General features: G+C 45.3%; 1 protein-coding gene across 4 annotated transcripts in view; it reads left to right on the top strand.

Annotated features, from left to right (window-relative positions):
• The window catches only part of GRAMD2B (GRAM domain containing 2B), a 162950-nt gene that overhangs the window by 100418 nt on the left and 36450 nt on the right, over positions 1–26082 (top strand). The window contains exon 1 of one of the 4 annotated variants that reach the window (XM_044275867.1): positions 9151–9343. The exons of the other annotated variants lie outside the window; for them this stretch is intronic. Within the exon in view, the coding sequence (XP_044131802.1) occupies positions 9261–9343 (83 nt within the window). The 5' untranslated portion in view covers positions 9151–9260. Of the gene's footprint in view, positions 1–9150; positions 9344–26082 lie in introns of those variants that run through there. 4 annotated transcript variants of the gene reach the window in all.

The raw sequence follows: 26082 nt of genomic DNA, 5'->3' as shown, positions 1-26082 counted from the left end.
AGAATCCTTAAACATGAAAAAAAATATCTGGAGTACCACCCAATGTACACCATTACTTTTAGTGTTAAGCAAAGCAAGCCTCGGATGCTTCATCCGAAGTCGCTTTGTTCAAAACTTTAGAACAATACGGAGATTCGTCTCAGTATTAAAATGTATGGGCTCCGATGAGCTGAAGTTAGTTATTCATGAAGTTGCACGTGACTTGGTTGAATAACTTCTGTAGTTGATTTTTAAAGTGGAAAATCACTTTAAAACTTGAAACAGAACTTGGCTTCGGTTCCGACAAGTACCTCGGTGCTAGTGTATTCTACATACACTGCTAAGGCCTCTTTCACACTTGCGTTGTCCGGATCCGGCGTGTACTCCACTTGCCGGAATTACACGCCGGATCCGGAAAAACGCAAGTGTACTAAAAGCATTTGAAGACGGATCCGTCTTCAAAATGCTTTCAGTGTTACTATGGCAGCCAGGACGCTATTAAAGTCCTGGTTGCCATAGTAGGAGCGGGGAGCGGGGGAGCGGTATACTTACAGTCCGTGCGGCTCCCTGGGTGCTCCAGAGTGACCTCAGAGCGCCCCATGCGCATGGATGACGTGCCATGCGATTACGTCATCCATGTGCGTGGGGCGCCCTGACGTCACTCTGGAGCGCCCTGGGAGCCGCACGGACGGTAAGTATGCTGCTCCCCCGCTCCCCGCTACACTTTACCATGGCTGCCAGGACTTTAGCGTCCCGGCAGCCATGGTAACCATTGAGAAAAAGCTAAACGTCGGATCCGGCAATGCGCCGAAACAACGTTTAGCTTAAGGCCGGATCCGGATCAATGCCTTTCAATGGGCATTAATTCCAGATCCGGCCTAGCGGCAAGTTTTCAGGATTTTTGGCCGGAGCAAAAAGCGCAGCATGCTGTGGTATTTTCTCCGGCCAAAAAACGTTCCGTTCCGGAACTGAAGACATCCTGATGCATCCTGAACGGATTTCACTCCATTCAGAATGCATGGGGATAATCCTGATCAGGATTCTTCCGGCATAGAGCCCCGACGACGGAACTCTATGCCGGAAGACAATAACGCAGGTGTGAAAGAGCCCTAAGCTGAAAAGGGGATTTCCAGAGCATCTCTTACCAATGGTCAGTGAAAACCATTGACAGACTGTGGATATCATAGTTACATAGTCACATAGTTAATACGGTTGAAAAGACAGACGTCCATCAAGTTCAACCAAGGGATAGGTGGGGACGTGAATCCCAGAAGGAAGTGAAGATTAAGATTTCTACACGTTTTCATAAGCATTAATGTTTTTATCTAAACCCTTTTTGAAACTGTCCACTGTTCCTGCTGTGACCACGTCCTGAGGAAGTCTAATCCACAGATTCACAGTTCTCACAGGCCTCATGCACATGACCGTTGTGTGCATCCGTGGCTGTTGTGCCGTTTTCCGTTTTTTTTCGCGGACCCATTGACTTTCAATGGGTCAGTGGAAAAATCGGAAAATGCACCATTTGGCAGCCGCATCCGTGATCCGTGTTTCCTGGCCGTGACAAAAATATGACCTGTCCTATTTTTTTCACGGCCAACGGTTCACGGACCCATTCAAGTCAATGGGTCCATGAAAAATCACAGATGCACACAAGATTGTCATCCGCGTCCGTGATCCGTGTCCGTGATCCGTGTCCGTTTTTTCCTATCATTTCAATGGCAAACTTAACTTAGATTTTTTTTTCATTTTTCATGTCCGTGGATCCTCCAAAAAACAAGGAAGACCCACGGACAAAAAAACGGTCACGGATCACGGACCTACGGATCTCCTTTTTGCGGACCTTAAAAAAAAACGGTCGTGTGCATGAGGCCTAAAGAAGCTTTGACGCTTCTGGAGACTGAACTTTTTCCTCTGCAATCAGAGGCAGTGCCTCCTTGTCTTTTGAGCATATTTTACATGGAACAGCTTTTCGCTGTATTTTTTTCACTTGGCAGTGACAGGGTCTGGGACATCGGCCCTACACATATACGCATTGAAACGGGCTTAAAAGAGGAATAAAAACTACACCAGTCAGGGCCTGTTGTAGTTTTTACTCCAGGTGCGCGGATGGCTGGGGGTGTGCCTGCAACAAAGACGCAGTTCGCAAGGGGTCCCTTTAAGATGAGATAAGAGTTTCGTGATGCCAGTTGCAATGAAGCAACAACAGGACACAGTCCCTTCAAGAAATGGTGTTGGTACCCAGGTGTAGGAATAGCCGAGTGATATAGGGTGGCCTATAATGTCCCTTAATGTTTTGTGCATGTGTAACGGTGCTCCTAACTGGATACGCTGGAATCCCAGGCGTTGGCCTGAAGAAGACAAAGGGGGTAGTTGAATGGTGGGATGAAGAATAAATTGAGTCCAGATCTTGTGATGAAGTTGAAAAGCAGCTTTACTTTGCATAAACGTTTCTCCAAACGTTTACAGACTTTATCTTGGTCCCAGCAGGCTTTAGCATCAACTCTGGCAGGCAAACAAACTTAACTCTGCTACATCAGTTGCTCTCTGGTTCTGCTGTACTGACAGGATGACTGAATAACTTTGCTTTAGCTGTATGCTGCACTTTCCTTCTGTAGTCTGTCTCTTAAGTTATATCAGGGAACTTTATTCCTGGCTTCTGAGGCTTCAAGCTTCTGCCTCCATGTCCAGCTGAGCTTAAGGTGCTCTGGCTGGCTTGGTTTGGGCTTGGGTATGTCCCGAAGAGACGTGGCCTTAGACACCTTCACCTAGCTTGGGGTAAGCTAGGACTGACCTCTAACTAACTAGTCTCCACCCTTCCTTAGACAAAGGGTTAGAATGGAATGGAAGGTTCCATTCTATCTACATACAGCTCTGCCGTGTTTGCTGCCAACTGCTGGTGAACCAGGCATATTACATGAACGGTTACATAACAAAATAGGAATGCACATTGTGGAGGACCTGGAATAAATACACAAGATGACATGAGGTTAGACCAATAAAGACAGTAGCAAGGTGCAGAAGTGGTAACACCATTCTAGGGTGTTACACGCCTGAGCCTCATTATAAATTAGCTGTTTTTTCCTCGGGCAAAGGGGGAAACGAAGGCTGGCATTAAAAGTAGGGTGGCCATTTGCTTCACCCTCAAAAGCCTGACACTGTAACTAAACCACACCCCAAGTCCAAAAGTCAAGCCAGCAAGCCACGCCCCCAGTTGCCAGAGAAGGGGAAAAATGGACCTGGAAGATGGTGAGGTGAGCTGCCCTGGAGCCGGCAGTGCTTCTCTCCCCCTCAGTCAACCAAAGAGAGCCATGTCCTCCAGCTCTAGAACTGACAGGTGGTCAGAGAAGCCTCAGTCAGTTAATATGTTGCTGCAGCTCACGCTCATATAGCACAATGCTGCTGTCTAAGGCTGGTTTCACACGGGCGTTGCGGAAAAATGTGCGGGTGCGTTGCGGAAACACCCGCGATTTTTCCGCGCGAGTGCAAAACATTGTCATGCGTTTTGCACTCGCGTGAGAAAAATCGCGCATGTTTGGTACCCAAACCCGAACTTCTTCACAGCAGTTCGGGCTTGGGATTGATGTTCTGAAGATTCTATTATTTTCCCTTATAACATGGTTATAAGGGAAAATAATAGCATTCTGAATACAGAATGCTTAGTATAATGGTGCTGGAAGGGTTAAAAAAAAAAAAAAACGTTAACTCACCTTATCCCCAAGATCGTGTAGTTCCCGGTCGGTCTCTTCTCTAGCTGTGGGCTTGGGCTGAATGACCTTTGGTGATGTCAGATCACATGCTCCAATCACATGGTCCATCACCATGGTGATGGAGCATGTGATCTGACATCACCAAAGGTCCTTTAGCCACAGCTAAAGAAGAGACCGACTGGGAACTAGGCGATCATGGGGATAAGGTGAGTTAACTTTTTTATTTTTTTTAACCCTCCCAGCACCATTATACTAAGCATTCTGTAGTCGGAATGCTATTATTTTCCCTTATAACCATGTTATAAGGGAAAATAATACAGTGAATAGACTGTCACCTAGAACCCATGCGTGAAAATCGCACCGCATCCGCACTTGCTTGCGGATGCTTGCGATTTTCACGCAACCCCATTCATTTCTATGGGGCCTGCGTTACGTGAAAAACGCAGAATATAGAACATGCTGCGATTTTCACGCAACGCATAAGTGATGCGTGAAAATCACCGCTCATGTGAACAGCCCCATAGAAATGAATGGGTCAGGATTCAGTGCGGGTGCAGTGCGTTCAACTCACGCATCGCACCCGCACGGAAATCTCGCCCGTGTGAAAGGGGCCTAAGCGTGAGCTGCTGAAAGGGAGGACATCCCTGCGTCCGTCCAGGCCCTGTGCCAGACGGAGGACAGAGAGACAGAAAACTGGACTGTCCTAAAACCAGACGTCTGGCCACCCTAATAAAAAGCAGGTCATTGTAAATGACCCCCTATGTGTGAACCTCCCCACAACTATAGGTAAGCTTACTGACAGAATTTTGTGCCAGAATTGTGGGGTCATTTTGGTGCACTCACTTTAGAAAAGTGGGCCTCATTTATCAAAACTGTCTAACAGGAAAACTGTCTTAGTTGCCCATAGCAACCAATCAGAGCTCACCTTTCATTTCTTAAAGTTTTCTGAAAAAGATGAAAGCTTACCTCTCATTGGTTGCTATGGGCAACTTAGACAGTTTTCCTGTTAGATAGTCTTGATAAATGACGCCTAGTGGGGTACGTTTACTAATGGCCTTGAGTCGCTTTTAGACGTAAAAAGGACAGAAAAGTTCTCTTTTCTGTCCTGCCATGCGACACAAACGACCGGTTTTGTGCCTTGTACGCCGTTCCGCAAAAGGATATAGCATGTCCTATACTTGTCTGCAGAATGCGGACTACAAACCCTTTGAAGTCAATGGTTCCACAAAAAAATGCGGACGGCACATGGACGGTATCCATATTTTGCAGATCTGCAGTTTGCCAAAACAAATGCATACCGTTGCGTGTATAAGGGTGAAGGGTATGGCTACATAACCATATTTGTCGCACGACAATCAGTCGTTCAACAAAAGGAGTACAACTACACTGCGACATGACATTTATGTCGCAGTAAAGTCGCGCAATATTTTTTGTAATGACTATGTCTATGGTGTCGCAACGCGATATGCTGCCGTTGCAACACAGCAGTTTTACAAAAATACAATGGATTTTCTGCAGTTTCGCAGCATGTCACAGTGCGACACCATTGACTGAAAATGTTGGGTGACAGGACTACGACAAATGTTGGCGTGCAGCCCTAGCCTCAGTCATGATGATTATGCATACAATGACTGGCTGGGAAACCATTCTTGTGTGACAGGTAAAACTAGTGCTTTTCAGTCTTCTTAAACATTTAAGCCCTTTGCAGACGAGCGTGTGTCACGCTGCGAGTCCACAGCGCAGCTCCCGGCCGGACCACCCAGCACTGACGGGGTCATATAGCATTATACTGATTTGGGGCTCGTGCCCACAAACGTAAGGGCTCCATACCCGTGCTGCAGACCGCAAATTGCAGTCCACAATGCACGTGCACTGACCATGGGGCAGCCGCATGCGGATCGCAGACCCATTCACTTGAACATGCACTACTATTTTGCGGAGTAGTGAATGGATCTGCATCCGTGATGCGGAATTCACACGGCCGGTGACCCTTGTATCGCAGAACCGCCATATGCAGTCCGCAGCACGTGCACGGAGCCCTTACGTTTATGGCCATGAGCCCTTATATTGCTATGTAACCCTTAGGCACCTCGAGCGTGTCTGGATTATGTCCAGATGCATTGCGGATGCATTCAGTGAAAACTGTGCGATTTCGCAAACAAAGTCATTCAGTTTTGTTTGCGATCGCGTTCAGTCGCTCGGGTGCAATGTGATTTACAGCGTTTTGCATGCGCATAATAAAAAACAAAATGTTTACAAACAACATCTCTTAGCAACCATCCGTGAAAATCGCATCGCATCTGCACTTGATTTTCACGCAGCCCCTTTCACTTCTATGGGCCCAGCATTGCGTGAAAATTGCTAAATATATAGAACATGCTGCGATTTTCACGCAACCCAAAAGGGATGCGTGAAAACCACCGCTCATGTACACAGAAGACCTATTTAAATGAATGGGTCCGTATTCCGTGCGGGCGCAATGTGTTCACATCATGCATTGCACCCGCGCGGAATTTTCACTCGTGTGAAAGGGGCCTTAGGCCTCTTTGACACGAGCGTGACGGATTAGCTCCGGATGCGTTCAGGGTGCGTTCAGTGAAATTCGCACCATTTTGCAAGCAAGTTCAGTTTTTTCTGCGCGGGTGCAATGCGTTTTTCACACGCGGGATAAAAAACTGAAGGTTTATAAACAACATCTCTTAGGGCTCTTTCACACTTGCGTTCTTTTCTTCCAGCATAGAGTTCCGTCGTCAGGGCTCTATGCCGGAAGAATCCTGATCAGGATTATCCTAATGCATTCTGAATGGAGAGAAATCCGTTCAGGATGCATCAGGATGTCTTCAGTTCAGGACCGGAACGTTTTTTGGCAGGAGAAAATACCACAGCATGCTGCGCTTTTTGCTCCGGCCAAAAATCCTGAACACTTGCCGCAAGGCCGGATCCGGAATTAATGCCCATTGAAAGGCATTGATCCGGATCCGGCCTTAAGCTAAATGTTGTTTTGGCGCATTGCCGGATCCAACGTTTAGCTTTTTCTGAATGGTTACCATGGCTGCCGGGACGCTAAAGTCCTGTTTGCCATGGTAAAGTGTAGTGGGGAGCGGGGGAGCAGTATACTTACCGTCCGTGCGGCTCCCGGGGCGCTCCAGAGTGACGTCAGGGCGCCCCACGCACATGGATGACGTGATTGCATGGCACGTCATCCATGCGCATGGGGCGCTCTGACGTCATTCTGGAGCACCCCGGGAGCCGCACGGACGGTAAGTATACTGCTCCCCCGCTCCCCACTACTACTATGGCAACCAGGACTTTAATAGCGTCCTGGGTGCCATAGTAACACTGAAAGCATTTTAAAGACGGATCCATCTTCAAATGCTTTCAGTTCACTTGCGTTTTTCCGGATCCGGCGTGTAATTCCGGCAAATGGAGTACACGCCGGATCCGGACAACGCAAGTGTGAAAGACCCTTTAGCAATCTTCAGTGATAAACGCATTGCGTCCGCACTTGCTTGTGGATGCAATGCGTTTTTCACTGAAGCCCCATTCACTTGGGGCCAGGGCTGTGTAAAAAACGCAGAATATAGAACATTCTGTGTTTTTCACGCAACGCAGAACTGATGCATGAAAAAAAACGCTCATGTACACAGACCCATTGGAATTAATGGGTCAGGATTCAGTGCGGATGCAATGCATTTTTCACTGAAGCCCCATTTACTTCTGTGGGGCCAGGGCTGCGTGAAAGGACCTTCTATCTTCATTCAGCAGGATCTGCGCTGACGTCACCACGCGGTGAGCGCGATGATGTCAGTGCAGGTCCTTTTGCAGGTCCTGCAAGAAGAAAAGCCAAAAAAGGGGGTCAGTCAGCACATACCAAACCGCAGTAGCACATTGCTATGGCAGGGAACAACATTAAAAGACAAAAACATGCAATGCGACAATAAACTGCAATATAGAGTACAAAATTGCATAATAACAAGTGCTACACTATAAGTGCGAGATACTTGGTAAATCGTTTTGTACAAAATTATTTGAGCCCGTCTGCCGAGCGTCAAGGCGATCTCTGTTAGACGGGTTCCTACGCTAAATTCTACCTGTTAGGTGCCATAACGGCTACCATACACTTCAAGTGCGTCCGCACTTGCTTGTGGATGCAAGACGATAACAGCTGCGCAATCAAGTGGAAGAGGTAAGTAATTTTTTTTATAATTTTTTAACCCTTAATGGACATTTTACTTAGTATTCTGTATTAAAGAATGCAATTATTTTCCATTATACACCGAACCCCGAACCCAAACCCGAACTTCAGTGAAGAAGTCCGGGTTCGGCTCTGGGTACCGCATTCAGTTTTTTATCACGCGCGTGCAAAACGCATTAAAACGCTTTGCACTCGCGTGGAAAAAACTGAACAACGCAATCGCAGACAAAACTGAAATTGTGTGCGCACTCGCGTGGGTTTCCTGCAACGCATCCAGACAAAATCTGTGACGCCCGTGTGAAAGGGGCCTAAGGCCTAGTTCACACTTCAGTGTTTGGTCAGTGATTTCCATCAGTGATTTGTGAGCCAAAACCAGAAGTGGAGCCTCCATAGACATTAGGTAGAAGGGAAAGATCTGCTCCTGTTCTATGTTTAGAGCTGCACCTGGTTTTGGCTCACAAATCACTGATGGAAATCACTGACCAAACACTGAAGTGTGAACGAAGCCTAAGGGTTACATAGCATCATAAATCAATATAACGCTATATGACCCCATCAGTGCTGGAAGGTCAGGACGGGTGATGCGCTCACAGTGTGAGGCCTCATGCACACGACCGTTTTTTGGGTCCGCATCCGAGCCGCAGTTTTTGCGGCTCGGGTGCGGACCCATTCACTTCAGTGGGGCCGCAAAAGATGTGGACAGCACTCCGTGTGCTGTCCGCATCCGTTGCTCCGTTCCGAGGCCCCGCAAAGAAAAAATAGCATGTCCTATTCTTGTCCGTTTTGCGGACAAGAATAGGCATTTTTACAATGGGCCACCCGTTTCGTTCCGCAAATAGCGGAAGGCACACGAGCAGCTTCCGTTTTTTGCGGATCCGACATTTGCGGACCGCAAAAAAATGAACGGTCGTGTGCATGAGGCCTGACACATGTTCGTCTGCAAGGGGCTTTAGAGGTCTCTATTGTTTACTGGTGACTGGTATAAACTTTCCCTCACACCCACCCCACTTGGATGGCAATAGCCATTAGCCCCTGTTTATCCACTTTGCACTTCAAACATGTCTTTCTTTTTTTTCAATTGATTTTTTTTTTTTTTGTAAATTGAAATCAGCTGCTTTGCATTGGAGAAAGAAAATGCTTGCAGGAAGCGGGCGGGCAGACAATTGACTTCTCCTAACTTGCAGTGAGACAGGTTGGACTGGTTCCTGTGCTATTATTACTACTACTGCGCCAGCATCAGGTCTGTGGCAGAAGATTGTATATGTGCAGCAGTTGTCAGGGCTAGAGGTGAGGACTCGGCAGTGGGGAAGAATTTGTGCAGAAAGTCAACCCCTGTGGGAGTGGAAGAGCTGCTTCTGAGACACCTACCTGCTGGGAAAATGGTGATCATGACAGAACCTGTGTGTGACCCTGAAGACCCGAAGAGGCCCCTGAAGAAAGACTCCAAGGCTTTGTCTGTGCCGTAAGTACAGAACATAGGGTGGCATGTGGCTGGAACTGGCACTGTGTACATTCTGTACTCCTGGTCACCACTATGTTCAGAACTTGGCATCTTATATTTTTGTTTTTACATTGTTCAGCCTTTATTAGTTACCTGCTTCTGGGAAAACTAGGTAGTGACATCATTAAAAGCACCACTAAGTTTTCTTAGTATCCTAAATGTCAAAACTAGTGTTAGGAATACGTCCATCTGCCGTTTGTCTCTGTATTACGCCTCGTCGTCTCCGGGAAATACATTATACCACCCTGAGTTGCTGCCTCGCCATACCATTTTGTATTGACGCTTCCCTTTTTTTTTTTTTTTTTTTTTTTTTTTTTTAATAGGAAGATGTCTTGACTAGTGATGAGCTAACTTTGTGTTTTTCAAGTTCGGTGTAAAAGCTGGGTTTTCTAAGAATTCTGTTTTAGGATTTCGCTACCACGGACCATAATGGCGGAATTCATAACTAAATTCTTAGAAAACGCGAACCTTGTACGCCAAAGTTTAAAACACAAGTTTGCTCATCCCTAACCGGGATCCCTCCATACTATGAACCTAATGGTATTTTGCTTTTAAAATGTATTGGGGTTAAAACCAGGTGCTGGACATGGTGGATGGATCAAACATGGGCCCCACCCCACTGTCCCTAAGGCATGAGCGCTTGCCATGTCTCTCTATGCTCAGCTCACAGGACAATGGCGTAGACTACATGGGGTGAGGGTTTTATAGGACTGTCACATCACAGGGGATGGCTGTCTGCGGATTGGCTGGCTGCACGGCATTGTGTGATCTTGCATTCCAGGGCTTCTTACTTTCATTTTGTAAAACGTGCAGCTGACATTTTAGGGAAAACCTGGTTCATTACCACGAAGCACAAGGAAATTCGGCTTCGTTGCGAATTGAAGTTTTCCTAAATTTCAGACCGAATTCTGCTTTGTATGCTTTGCCCAACACTAAGTCCTTATTAGGGATTGAGGTCAGGGTTTTCGGATTCTTAGCGTCTATTGAGATATGTAATGATATCATGTATTTAACTTGCAAACGGTGATGTGTCACTGCACAGGTATACAGGGTGCTCCACATACTCGACCTGTAAGATTTCACAATGGCGCAAGATCCGTTCTGTGTACACTTCTAGTCAAGTAAAATGATCTAATAATATGTTATGGACATTGTATCGCCCAGTCTATAATATTCCCATAAGGCCTTCTCGGTGCTGCAGAGACCTGACATTATAAGCATACTGACCTTCAGAGCAATGGGCATTAACGTGAACGTTTTTAAGATTTCCAGTAAGGTTATGTTCACACAGGTGGGATTGCTGTGGGAAAACTCCACAGAAAATCCACATCGAAAATCTGCAACATATTTTGTAATTGTAGTGGCAAAAGAGCTAAATCAACTAAGGCCTCTCACACAGGCAACGCACAAGTGATGCGTGAAAATCACCGTTCATGTGCACAGCACCATTGAAGTGAAAAAGTCTGGATTCACCTCGCGTATTGCACCCACGTGGAATTCTCAACCGGGTGAAAGGAGCCTAAGGCCTCTTTCACACGGGCGTTGCGGGAACATGCGTGATTTTTCTGCATGAGTGCAAAACATTATAATGCGTTTTGCACACGCATGAGAAAAATCGGCATGTTTGGTATTATTTTCCTTTATAACATGGTTAGAAGGGAAAATAATAGCATTCTGAATACAGAATGCATAGTACAATAGCGCTGGAGGGGTTAAAAATGTTTTTGAAAATAATTTAACTCGCCTTAATCCACTTGCTCGCGCAGCCCGGCATCTCTTCTGTCTTCTTCTTTGCTGTGTGCAGGAAAAGGATCTGTGGTGACGTCACTCCGGTCATCACATGGTCCGTCACATGATCTTTTACCATGGTGATGGATCATGTGATAACAGCAAAGAAGAAGACAGAAGAGATGCCGGGCTGCGCGATCAAGTGGATTAAGGTGAGTTAAATTATTTGTATTTATTTTTTTAACCCCCTCCATCCCTATTGTATTCAGAATGCTATTATTTTCCCTTATAACTATGTTATAAGGGAAAATAATAATGATCGGGTCTCCAACCGCAACCGTGCGTGAAAATCGCACCACATCCGCACTTGCTTGCGATTTTTATGCAACCCCATTCATTTCTATGGGGCTTGCGTTATGTGAAAAACACAGAGAGAAGCATGCTGCGATTTTTCATGCAACGCACAAGTGATGCGTGAAAATCGCCGCTCATGTGCACAGCCCCATAGAAATGAATGGGTCAGGATTCAGTGCGGGTGCAATGCGTTCAACTCGCGCATTGTACCCGCGCGGAATACTCGCCCGTGTGAAAGAGGTCTAAGAGTATGTTCACATGGTGCATTTTGACATGTCAAAACCTGCAGAGTATTCCATGGCAGAAACAGCCACAGTTCTTGATTATTCCATTTTGTTGACTTTGGACCTGATCACGCTTTAGCCCCACTGAATGAGGCTAAACCACAAGCGAGCTCCTGTCACGGTTTTCCATGGTGCAGAATTTGTGCCATTTTGTCCTGGCACAGTCTGGAAAAACACTTTTCTGCATGTACTGTGGCGCGTTTTTGGCATGGCACTTGCACTGAAATCCTTGACAAAAATCGGTGTGATTGTAGCCTAAGGGCTAATGCCCACGAACATGAGGGCTCTGTGTTTTATCTTCTACAGGTCTTCCACAGTGGAATTGCTTGTAGTAAATCCACAATTAATACAGCAGACAAGTAGGAGAGACTTACAAAATTGTCATTCACAGACTGAGGGAAATTTTCAGTGAGGACATTACCTGATGTGCGGTGCGGATTTGAAACCCACATCATGTCAATAAATTTGACAGCATTCGCCCTTTGCAGTTCAGAGGGTGGGATCTGTGCTAAATGCACATGTAGGGGCGCCTTCACACACAGCAGATTTTGTGGCAGAAAATTCCTCAACTGAAAATCTGTTCCGTTCACCTTAATGGAACTTGCAGAAATCAATGTGCTTTCTGCCCCATTCAAACGAATGGAACTGATTTTCAGTTGCGGAATTTTTTCAGCCACATAATATGCCGCGTGTGTGTGAAGGCGCCCTAAGGACGTTTTTGCAGTCTGAAAATTGACAATTTGCAAAACACAGATACCAGCCATGTGTTACGCATTTTGCAGAACGAAACTGTCATATCCTTGTCCGTAAAAATAGAACCCGTTCTAATTTTTTATTTATTTTTTGCAGGGAATGGACATACGGATGCAGACGGTACACGAAGTGCTGTCCACATATTTTGCGGCCCCCTTTAAGGAATGGATCCGCATCTGACCCGCAATAAAAATTAAACAAAAAAAAAATACGTTTTGGATGTAGAGCAGTAAGGCTGCATGCACACGACCGTTGTTTTGGTCCGCTTCTGAGCCGCAGTTTTTACAGCTTGGATGCGGACCCACTCACTTCAATTGGGGCGCAAAAGATGTGGACAGCACTCCGTTGCTTCGTTCCATGGTCCGCAAAAAATATGTAACCTGTCCTATTCTTGTCCGTTTTGTGGACAAGAATAGGTAGTTATATTAATGGCTGTCCATGCCGTTCCGCAAATTGCGGAACGCGCACAGACGCCATCTGTGTTTTGCGGATCTGCATTTTGGCCTCAGATCCGTGGCAGTACTCGCAGTAGCGATCACATGACTGTTACCATGCGGATTTTCCATCTGTATTTTGCAGTCGTATTACAGCAGCAAAGTAGACGAGATTTAAAGGGCTTCTGTCAGCCCACTAAACCCTTTTTTTTTTTTTCTTTTTCCGTTAATATTAATCCCTACACTGCAAGCTCCCTGTACATAAGCTAAATATTCATTTTCGTTCAGTAGATATTGTTAAAAATAAAGTTTTATAATATGTAAATTACCTTGCTACCAGCAAGTAGGGCGGCTACTTGCTGGTAGCAGCCGCATCCTCCTCTCATCATGACGCCCCCTCCGCCGTTTGATTGACAGGGCCAGGGAACGGGTTCGTTCTCTGCTGGCCCTGTTCGAATTCAAAATATCGCGCCTGCGCCGTACCTTTCTTTAATCGGTGCAGGCGCACTGAGAGGCGGCCTCTCTCCCGGGCCCCTCCATCCTCAATGCGCCTGCGCCGGGTGTAGATGTGACGTCATCGGCGCAGGCACATTGAGGATGGAGCGGCCGGGAGAGAGGCCGCCTCTCAGTGCGCCTGCACCGATTAAAGAAAGGTACGGCGCAGGCGCGATATTTTGAATTAGAACAGGGCCAGCAGAGAACAAACCCGTTCCCTGGCCCTGTCAATCAAACGGCGGAGGGGGCGTCATGATGAGAGGAGGATGCGGCTGCTACCAGCAAGTAGCCGCCCTACTTGCTGGTAGCAAGGTAATTTACATATTATAAAACGTGATTTTTAACAATATCTACTGAACGAAAATGAATATTTAGCATATGTACAGGGAGCTTGCAGTGTAGGGATTAATATTAACAGGAAGAAAAAAAAAAGGGTTTAGTGGGCTGACAGAAGCCCTTTACTAAAATCTTATCCATATGCTACTGAAAAAAACCTTGCAGCATCTGGGTGAAAGTGAATGTTTTTTTTCTGGGATTTTCATATTGATGTCTTATATTATAGGTCATTAATCTGCGATCAGCCGGTGTTTGACTCCTTGGACCCCCCTTCCCCGATCGTGTTTGAGGAAGCCACAGCCTCCTTGCAGCTTAACAAGTACAGCGCTATTTGATAGCTACTGTGCTTGGTATTGCAGCTTTGCCATGGGACCGATGAACATGACCTCACAGGCCTAGGAAAAGGTCTAAGCACTTGTGGAGTGCTGCGCCCTCTTCATACAGCTGATCGGCAGGGCTGCCGGGAGTCAGGCATCACAGGGGGACACATACTTTTTATCTACAAACTTTGCGCAGCTTCGTGTGTGTGTGTGTGTGTGTGTGTGTGTGTGTGTGTGTTTTTTTTTTCCGGAGGGTCACTTTAATGATGCTTTGATAAATGGTTAATTGGATGTAGTGTTGAGCACGAATATTTGAATATATATCGTAACTTCGTAAATTCGCGAATATTTCGAATATAGTGCTATATATTTGTTATCGCATATTCGTCATTTTTTTTATTTATTTTTTTTAACATCTGAAAACATGATTCCTCCCTACTTCTTTCTTGTGGGTCAATAAGCCATTGGCCCACAAGCAATTAAGCAGAGAGAATCATGTTTTCATATGGAAAATAAAATGACCAATATTCTAAAATACAAATACACAGAAATATAGTGAATATATTTGTTATTTAGAATTTTGGCATTATTTTTTTTCCTATCTGTACAGTTGTTCGCATACTCCTCCCCGATAAGCGTCCCCGTCACCATGGGAATGCCTGTGGGTTAGAAAATACCATCAGATCAGAGTTTTTCCTAAGATCGTGAAAACTCAGATCCGATGGTATATTCTAACCCACAGGCGTTCCCATGGTTACGGGGACGCTTGTCGGGGAGCACTATGCCAAAGTGGAATAACAGTACACATTGGGGAAAAAAGACTAATATTCTAAATAACGAATTTATTCGCTCTATTGCTATAACTTCGTCTTTTAGAATATTACGAATATTCAAAAAAAAAAGAAAGTTATAGCAATATTATGAATATTTGTAAAATACAAATATAGACTGTAATTTAGCTAATATAGTGCTATAGTAATTTTTTTAATTGTGTACATATTTTCCAAAACTGAAGTTCAGAAGAGGCAAAAAAAATTGACAAAAAAAAAGATGATGGCACTATATTAGCTAATTTACAGTCTGTGTATTTTACAAATATTCGTAATATTGCTATAACTTCCTTTTTTTTTTTTTTTTAGAATATTCACAATATTCTAAAAGACGAAGTTATAGCTATATATAGAATATTCGTAAAATACACATTAGCCTAGCCATAGTCATAGGAACATTGCCTTATACTGTCAAAAGAAAAATCGCAATACGCGAATAATTAAACCGTATATTCGTGATAAATAGAATAATGACGAATATTCGATTTCGACGAATATAAGACAAATATTCAATCAAATATGGCACCTCCCGCTCATCACTAATTGGGTGTAACACCCCAGAGTTGTGTTATACACGCCTCTTCCCCGCTACGATCTCCTAAGAGCCTTTATACTGTCATATGATATGATTTTGCTCATGTCCTCCACAAATGTACATATAAAACTGTTAACTGTAATGGATCATGTAATTAGCCTGGTTACCAGCAGGTGGCAGCATCATTGGCAGAGATGGTTTTACAATTATGGCAGTTCAGAGTGGAACAATCCTGTTTCTATTCTGCTCCCTCCCTTCTAGAGAGTTGGGTTAGTCCCTCATCCTGCAGCAAGGGAGGGAAAAAACTGTTAGAACCAGAAAGTTTACCCCCTGCATAGACAGCAAGGATCTAGTCTCGGCTGAGACTTGGCCATATACCCAGTCTGAACACCTTCAGCTCTGCTATACAGGTCCTTCTCAAAAAATTAGCATATTGTGATTAAAGTTCATTATTTTCTGTAATGTACTGATAAACATTAGACTTTCATATATTTTAGATTCATTACACACCAACTGAAGTAGTTCAAGCCTTTTATTGTTTTAATATTGATGATTTTGGCATACAGCTCATGAAAACCCAAAATTCCTATTTCAAAAAATTAGCATATCATGAAAAGGTTCTCTAAACGAGCTATTAACCTAATCATCTGAATCAACTAATTAACTCTAAACACCTGCAAAAGATTCCTGAGGCTTTTAAAAACTCCCAGCCTGGTTCATTACTCAAAACCGCAATCATGGGTAAGACTGCCGACCTGACTGCTGTCCAGAAGGCCATCATTGACACCCTCAAGCAAGAGTGTAAGACACAGAAAGAAATTTCTGAACGAATAGGCTGTTCCCAGAGTGCTGTATCAAGGCACCTCAGTGGGAAGTCTGTGGGAAGGAAAAAGTGTGGCAGAAAACGCTGCACAACGAGAAGCGGTGACCGGACCCTGAGGAAGATTGTGGAGAAGGACCGATTCCAGACCTTGGGGGACCTGCGGAAGCAGTGGACTGAGTCTGGAGTAGAAACATCCAGAGCCACCGTGTACAGGCGTGTGCAGGAAATGGGCTACAGGTGCCGCATTCCCAGGTCAAGCCACTTTTGAACTAGAAACAGCTGCAGAAGCGCCTGACCTGGGCTACAGAGAAGCAGCACTGGACTGTTGCATGTCATTCGGAAATCAAGGTGCCAGAGTCTGGAGGAAGACTGGGGAGAGGGAAATGCCAAAATGCCTGAAGTCCAGTGTCAAGTACCCACAGTCAGTGATGGTCTGGGGTGCCATGTCAGCTGCTGGTGTTGGTCCACTGTGTTTTTATCAAGGGCAGGGTCAATGCAGCTAGCTATCAGGAGATTTTGGAGCACTTCATGCTTTCATCTGCTGAAAAGCTTTATGGAGATGAATATTTCATTTTTCAGCACGACCTGGCACCTGCTCACAGTGCCAAAACCACTGGTAAATGGTTTACTGACCATGGTATTACTGTGCTCAATTGGCCTGCCAACTCTCCTGACCTGAACCCCATAGAGAATCTGTGGGATATTGGGAAGAGAAAGTTGAGAGACGCAAGACCCAACACTCTGGATGAGCTTAAGGCCGCTATCGAAGCATCTTGGGCCTCCATAACACCTCAGCAGTGCCACAGGCTGATTGCCTCCATGCCACGCCGCAGTGAAGCAGTCATTTCTGCAAAAGGATTCCCGACCAAGTATTGAGTGCAGAACTGAACATAATTATTTGAAGGTTGACTTTTTTTTGTATTAAAAACACTTTTCTTTTATTGTTCGGAGGAAATATGCTAATTTTTTGAGATAGGAAATTTGGGTTTTCATGAGCTGTATGCCAAAATCATCAATATTAAAACAATAAAAGGCTTGAACTACTTCAGTTGGTGTGTAATGAATCTAAAATATATGAAAGTCTAATGTTTATCAGTACATTACAGAAAATAAAGAACTTTATCACAATATGCTAATTTTTTGAGAAGGACCTGTATGAGGAAAGCAGAAACTACAGGCAAACTCCAAAGATCCAGGAAGAAAGCATCCCCTGAGATTCCATCTGTGAGATAAGTCCAGTGCCTAGGAGAAGTCGGTTGCTCCTGAGCTAGGCTGTCAACACAGCAGAAGGTACCAGAAACGTGCAGAAGTTAATCCTGCCACAGAGCTACCAAGCAGACATTTATCCTGCAAGCTCCACTTTTAAAGCAGAAGTCCTCATTCCTGCCAATCATTGCCAAAACCTGCTGGGACCAAGAGACCAAAGCTGTATTCTGTTTGGATGCAAGTTATTTCAAGTAAAGCAACGTTTGAACTTCATCTAAAGGTCTGGACATCATTTAGTCAGCAAAGTTCCTCTATTACTCCTACTATAACTACACTCAAATTTATTGCACGTGAGCCAGGAGTCCGGCCGTACCCATGTAGGAGACACTGTGACACCACAAAACTACTTGGACATTGTAAGCCATTACACCACACCTTGGAAGGGCCCTGGGATAGTACCCTGGGCACGCTGCAATTGGCGTCATGACAAATGCAAAATATTATCCACCCATACCTGGCCACTGCATGGGTAAGCAGTGTAATTGGATGCTGTTTGTTTAACTATGGTCACACTGAGCTTGACAAAGAACTGACTGTTATGGATTGAAATGCTGCTGGTTTTGGCCTTAATAAAGAAGAATTTGAAAGCTGGATGTTGTTCCTGCTTTGCTCTACTGTTTGAAGTTGTCATCTATTCACATTAGGACCTTCACTTTGTAAAGGATCCATGGTTAATCAATTTTTTATTTTATTTTTTTGTTGCATGTGACAATTTTAACTAACTTCCAGGGCTCTGCATATGGTGCTTCACGTAGTGCTATGTTAATTAGTTGGGAATTTATTTGTGGTGGTTTTGGTGTCTGTTTTAATCCTCATTCACACGTCGATGACTTCCATCAGTGATTTTGAGCTAAAACCAGGTGTAGCTCTGAGTGCAGATTTTTCCCTTTTACCTTATCTCTCTGTGGAGGCTCCAGTCCTGGTTTTGGCTCAGTCACTGATGGAAATCGCTGACCAAAACACTTTGAATGAGGCTTTAAGGGGACTTTCACACTTGCGGATAGAGTTCCGTCACAGGGGCTCTATACCGGAAAAGAACTGATCAGTTTTATCCCCATGCATTCTGAATGGAGAGCAATCCGTTCAGTTTGCATCAGGATGTCTTCAGTTCAGTCGTTTTGACTGATCAGGCAAAAGAGAAAACCGCAGCATGCTACGGTTTTCTCTCCGGCGAAAAAAAACTGAAGACATGCCTGAACGCCGGATCTGGCATTTTTTCCCATAGGAATGTATTAGCGCCGGATCCGGCATTCAGAATACCGGAATGCCAGATCCGTCGTTCCGGCATGCGCAGATCGGTAAAAAATGTACAAGACGGATCCGTCGGTCCGCATGACAAGCGGAGAGATGGATCCGTCCTTGCAATGCATTTGTGAGACGGATCCGCATCCGGATCCGTCTCACAAATGCTTTCAGTCAGCGGCGGATTCGGCGGCCAGATCACACTGCCGCAAGTGTGAAAGTAGCCTAAGTCCGTTGTATCATAAATGAGACTTAAAGAGTAGACTAATCTGAAATCATCACCTACATTTCACTCTCCTTCTGAAAGTGGTGGGGCAGAAGATATGTTGCAAGGGGCATCACTTGCAACATTTTTACCTCATTAAACGTAGCATATTGGATATCTATCTATATATTAGTTGGGTCACCACCCCGTTTAATCTGAAAAGAAGGTACTCTGTATGATTTACCCTTTCACTTCAAAAATATACAATATTATAGACATGCACTCTTCATATGGAACTACTTCAAGAACAGTGATTACATTAATGTATTTCAAATATATTAATATAATATGTGGATTACTATGTCCCCATTATGTGGGATATAGAGGTGGTTTACATTATACCAACGGTGAATTGAATATACGGATTACTGTGTCTTTATTAATAAAAGAAGGTCTGACAGAGGAGAACTTTTGAATTGAATATAAACGTGAACTCAATACACCAGGGTTTATATGCATTTCCTTATATTGCGGTTTGAGTGACTCACTCCTTATTTACTGAAAATTACCAACTTTGTATGCCAAATCAAGTATTGAATATACAGTGAGGAACTTGCAATTTTGCAAGTTCTCCCACTTAGAAATCATAGAGGGGTCTGAAATTCACATTGTAGATGCATTCCCACTCTGACAGAATGAAATAAAAAAATATTCAGGAAATCACTGTGTGTAGAAAAAAAAAATATATATTTTTTAGATATATATTTTTATTTTTTCATATAAAGAAAAGTAAAGTATTTGTCTTGCACTGCTGAACAGAAGTATTTCAACACCTGAGAAACGGCAAGAATTCGGGCTCTCAAAGACCTGTTACTGTGCCTTAAAAAGTCAACCTCTACTCTACTCATTAATCTAACTTGGTAGCACCTGTCTGAGCTCTTTAAAGACCCCTGTCCACCCCACAGTCAGACGCCAGCTACTACCGTGGGCAAGACCAAAGAACTGTCAACAGACACTAGATACAAAATTGTGGCCCTCCAAAAGGCTGAAAAGGTCTACGGGGCAATTGCCAAGTAGCTTGGTGAAAATAGATCAACTGTTGGAGCAAATGTTAGAAAATAGAAGAGGCTAAAGACGACTGTCAATCTCCCTCGGACTGGGGCTCCATGCAGGATCTCACCTCGTGGGGTATCACTGATAAGGAAGGTGAGGAATCGGCTAAGAACTAAAAGGGTGGAGCTGGTCAATGACCTGAAGAGAGCTGGGACCACAGTTTCAAAGGTCGCTGTCGGTAGAACACTATGCCATCATGGTTTCAAATCATGCATTGCATGGAAGGTTCACCTGCTCAAGTCATCACATGTCCAGGCCCGTCTGAAGTTTGCCAATGACCATCTGGATTATACAGAGGAGGCATGGGAGAAGTCATGTGGTCAGATGAGACAAAAGTAGAACTTTTTGGCCTAAACTTCACTCGTCGTGTTTGGAGGAAAAAGGATTAGTTGCATCACAAGTAGAGATGGCCTTGCGGTTCGCCCAGTGGTCATTTCGCGGTGAACTTTGTGCGTTCGCGATTCGCCGAACATATGGAGAAATTTGCGCCTGCCATATTCTTTTACATTATGAAGAACTTTGACCCATGCCACATCCATCAGGTGGTACAGGACAGCCAATTGAGACATTTCAGCACATGGACATACCCCCTACCTTTTTATAAATAAAGCTGATCTGGCTGCCATTTTACATTCAGCGGTTTGCCAGTGTACGGAGAGGTTGCTGTGTGGAGCAGGGACAGGCTGTTAGGGACACCAAACGCTGACTAATAGGGCCACAAGTTATTTTAAGGACTAGTATATGTGTGATACACAGAGGGGTGTGATATACTTATAATATACTTATTATAATGAGTCAAAAGCCATATTATTTTTTATATATAATTTTTTTTTTTTTTTTATATATATATATATAGGGTAAGGTTCCGGATGGGGTCGCTTTTATCAGGGCGGGTGGTCTGTGGTTAGGCTATCAGGGCCAGAATAGCACCCCCCTGTAGGGCAATATCAGGCGACAGTTCTTTGCCCACCCTATCCTTCAATACCACATCATCTAGCCCAGGAATATGTTTTTTGTGTTCCCTCCGGGATTCATGGATGTGCGCTAGGACCCCCCGGATTGTGGTAAGACATACGGTTTCTGATTTGGTGCCGCGGAGCACTTCTTATTGCCTACCACATCTATGCTTTTTACTTAAAGGGGTTCTGCACATTGTTTTAACTGATCTATCCTCTGGATAGATCATCAGCATCTGATGGGCGGGGGTCCGACACCCGGGACCACCGCCGATCAGATGTTTTCAGAAGGCAGCGGCACTCCAGCAGCTCCGTGGCCTTCTCCCTGTTTACTGCTGGCCCAGTGACGTCATGACTAGTATCAACTAGTGTGGGCGGGGCTAAGCTCTGTTCACTTGAATGGAGCTTAGTCCCACCCTTGCTAGTCGATACTAGTCGTGACGTCACTGGGCCTTCTCACTGTTTACTGCCGGCCATGTCGCTGCTGGAGTGCCGCTGCCTTCTCAAACAGCTGATCGGCGGGGGTCCCAGTTGTCGGACCCCCGCCGATAAGATGCTGATCTATCCAGAGGATAGATAATCAGTTAAAACAAAGTGCAGAACCCCTTTAACTTTAATAAATTTATTTATTTTCATTTTGAGGGATACTTTTTTTCTTCACACGTCCGCATACATTCCGCAATTTTGCGGAACGGGTGCAGACCCGTTTATTTTCAATGGGGCCGGAATGTGCTATCCGCTCTAGTCACTTCTATGGGACTGTAGTCTGCAATTTCTCAACAATGGCATTCCAACAGCGAGAAGGACAATCCATAAGAAAATTGAGAAAATAGCAGGTGTCGCTAAAATCTGTGGATTGGCAAATATTTAATCTGTGGCGTGTGAGGCATAAAAGCAATATTTATTTATTTTTTATTTTATTTTTTGGGGGGGGTTTTGTGTGAAGAAAAAAAAAAATATGTAATGTGGGATGACACGTTATATATATATATATCTATATCATCATGGTGCACAGCTAGAATGGAGGTTTATCCCCCTGATGTGCTGAGATTGGTCTGGAGACTTTAACAAGGGAATGTCACAACGCTGCTCCCAGCATTATGGTGTGGGGTGGCATAGCCAGACTCCTAGTCTTCATTTCAGGCACACTAACAGCTCATCGAGCCCATCTAAGATGTCATTGGTCGGCAACTGCAAAGGGAGCTGCCAGCAGCGGATCTTGATGCCCAAGTGCATTCAGCATGGCAGAACATTCCTCAGACAACCATTAATAACCTCGCTGATAGCATGCCTAGGCGTGTGCATTTCTGCACGTGGCACTTAAACTACATACTGAATAAATCAAAGATGTGTTGAATATTTTGTTAACCCTTAATCCATAGAAATGTTAATATGCAAATGATAATGTGATTTCTATAATTCCATGACATTCCCTTCTTGGTGTTGAAGTTTGTGTTGAGGAATATAGTTTACTTGGGATAACTCCTTTTTATACAGAATGTGATGGAGCAGCCATAATTTTTTTTTTCTTTTTTTGTTGGATTCTTGCATAATGAGGGAAGACAAAGTCAGATGAAGGTACAACAGGGCTACGAGTTAGATATAAAAACCTTCTCTCTTAGGTCTCTTGCACATGGCTGTTGTGGGTCTGTTCCATGCATTGGGGACCAGCGGCCGGGACAGATTGAGTGCCATTCAAGTTGAATGGGTCCATGATCCGTCCACACTGCAAAACATAAATAAAACAAGTTCTATCTTTTTGTGGTGCAGAGGCACGGACAAACGCCACGGAAGTGCTCCATAGTGCTTCCGTGGGGTTCCGCATCTCCGTGATTCAGTGGTGTCGCCAGAGGGGGCCACGGCCCCCCCTACATCATGCTGTGCCCCCCCCCAACTAAAATGCCCGTGCCCCTCCCAAGTGAGCCGCCACAGTTGGGCACAGCCAGGGAGATGAGCGCTTCTATTGCGCTCATCTCCATAGTCATCTGCTGGCCTGTGTGCTGCGGCGGTGCAGGGGAGGGAGAGGCGTGTCCCTTCCCCTTTCTCTGATAGGCTGCTGGCCTAGTGCCTGCAGCCTAATCAGAGGCCGCCGGCCGGCGCAATGACATCATCGCACAGCCTGAGCAATACAGCGCGGAACACAGGCCAGAAGAGGCCAGCATCGCATTGCTGACATGGAGGTAAGTATGATTATTTTTTTTTTTATTTTATTTTTTTAACAGTGTTACTGGCACGTGATGGGGCACTTGTTACTGGCACGTGATGGGGGGCACTATAAGGGCATCTACTGAGGCCACAAATAAGGGGTATTTTATATGGGGAGCTCTGTACAGTAGCATTTTATACTGGTACACATTATGGTGGGTACTATGGGGAAGGGGGGGGGAGAGGAGTTCTATGGAGTCATCTACAGGGGGCACTAAGAAGGGGTATTTTATGCTTGCAAATTATGGGGGACACTGAGGGCATCTACTGGGGCACTATATATGGGGCATTTTATACTGGTACATTATGGGGGGCACTAGGAGGAAGGGGGAGAGGAGCACTATGGGGCATTTACTGGGGGCACTATAGAGGGGTATTTTACACTGGCCCATTATGGGGGACATTAGCTCAACTGGGGGCATTACAAAGGGGTATTTTTTGCACTGTCACATTCTAAGGAGAATTATTTCTACTGGGGGGCATTATGGTGGGCTTTATTACTCCCCCTAGTAGCAGCACCAGCCTCTCCCTGCTCTGCTCTCCCTCTGCCCCGTCTCCAAATCCTTATTATGAAATCTTTCTCATTAGGATGAAACAGAACATCAGCTCCGCCGAGCCCCCGGCCAATGTGGTGAAGTGGCGTCCGAGATCCCCAAGGGCCAAGCCAAGTAATTGTAAGTTTTCATGTGAAATATGTTTGTTATACACATATAGCCTACACTGTGCCACACAATGTACAGTATACCGCTACACTGTGCCACACAATGTACAGTATACCGCTACACTGTGTAGTCTGTTCTATAAGCACCCTTGTTCTGTGGCGGTGAACAGAAAATAATCTGGAAGTGCCCCTCCTGAGACCAGGCTCTGATCAGCCACTGGACTGCTCACAGGAGTGTACATTTCTTCTGAACTGTAATCAGTGTCCTCTGACCTGCAGAAATCAGCACTCGCTCGGTAACAACTAAGAGGCAGTACCTGAAGGCTGTAGCCTGGCCCTGTTACCGAAGCTAGCCGAGTGGTGTAAGGTTAAGCTATTAGTAGAGATGAGCGGCCCTTGAATACGGATTTAAAGTTAGTTACTGCAGGATATGGATTACAGTTTAGAAATGTCAAATGTACACTCCTGTGAGTGGCGGGGAAGGAGATCTGTGGATGACACTGTTATAGGGAGGGGGATCTGGGGATGACACTGTCATAGAGGGGGGGGGGGCAATGGGGATGACACTGTCATAGAGGGGGGGGCAATGGGGATGACACTGTCATAGAGGGGGGGGCAATGGGGATGACACTGTCATAGAGGGGGGGGGGGGCAATGGGGATGACACTGTCATAGAGGGGGGGGGGGCAATGGGGATGACACTGTCATAGAGGGGGGGCAATGGGGATGACACTGTCATAGAGGGGGGGCAATGGGGATGACACTGTCATAGAGGGGGGGGCAATGGGGATGACACTGTCATAGAGGGGGGGGCAATGGGGATGACACTGTCATAGAGGGGGGGGCAATGGGGATGACACTGTCATAGAGGGGGGGGGGCAATGGGGATGACACTGTCATAGAGGGGGGGGGCAATGGGGATGACACTGTCATAGAGGGGGGGGGGCAATGGGATGACACTGTCATAGAGGGGGGGGGGAAATGGGGATGACACTGATAGCATAAAATGCTATATACGGTATGTGTCATCCACAGTTTCCCCCCCCACCCATAGCAGTGTCATTCACAGATTCCCCCCCCCCCCCCCCCCATAGCAGTGTCATTCACAGATCCCACTCCCTATAAAAGTGTCATCCACAGGCAGCTAGGACATGTTGAAATCTGAGTGATTTTTATTTTATTTATTTTTTAAACCACAGCAGGACTTTTCTTCCCTGTTGCGGTTTTAGGTATTGGGTAAAGTATCGCAGCATTTCTAAGCCTACTTGTGTAAATATATCGTTGTTATAGCTGCCCCCCTACTTTTGTCCTGGCCCCCAGTGTGCCCCCCCCCCCCCCCCCCCCCCCCCCAAAATTTGAAAGCTAGAGACGCCACTGCCGTGATTGCGGACCCATTTAAGTGAATAGACATGGGCCGGTGCCCGTGTATTGCGGACCCAGCGGACAGTATTTTAAATGCATATGACTGGGTTTAATCTTAATAACCCCCCCCCCCCCCCCTTTCCCTTCCATGTTCAGTGTTTTGAGATCTGATGCAGAAAGCAAGATTTCAATACCTGGAGTGCTCTTTAAAAGGGTTGTCTCATCTCTGCGCTACTAAGGCAGGATGAGACCATCCTGACCCCAAGCTGATTGGGAAATGCAGAGCGCTCTGGCGCTCACTGTTTGAGTACCTCCCATTGTAGTGCATGAGAGCTAGAAAAACAGCATACCACAGCAAGCAATGCTTCTCTAACTCAGAAAAAGCATTGTTTGCTGTGCTTTGCTGTTTCTGTAACTCTCAAGCACCGCAATGGGAGGTACTAAAACAGTGAGCGCTCTGCCGTTTCCCAATCAGCTTGTGGTCAGGACTGTGTCTCCTCCCACTTTACTAACAGCAAGATGAGACAACCCCTTTTAAGATGTGGACTGGCTGCATGCAGTAGGTGCGGTTTTCATAGCGATGGTTAATGGCCATATGATTTTGCAGGACCATCAACAGCCATGTCAACGGTGTTTTAGTTTTGGAGGTAAAACTGGGGTTTTCCTGGCAGAATCATGTAACCATTACCTATCACTTTGAAAACTGCACCCACCAAGGCATTACCTGCAAAATTGTGTGGCTTTTGGCTACAATCAGAACATGTGAATCTGGTCTTGGGCTACATTTAAGATGGTGAG

This window comes from Bufo gargarizans, chromosome 1 (genome assembly GCF_014858855.1).
Source record: "Bufo gargarizans isolate SCDJY-AF-19 chromosome 1, ASM1485885v1, whole genome shotgun sequence".
Classification (NCBI taxonomy): domain Eukaryota; kingdom Metazoa; phylum Chordata; class Amphibia; order Anura; family Bufonidae; genus Bufo; species Bufo gargarizans.
Note: the sequence above shows the minus strand (reverse complement) of the source record. Positions and strands in the feature narration are given on the sequence as shown.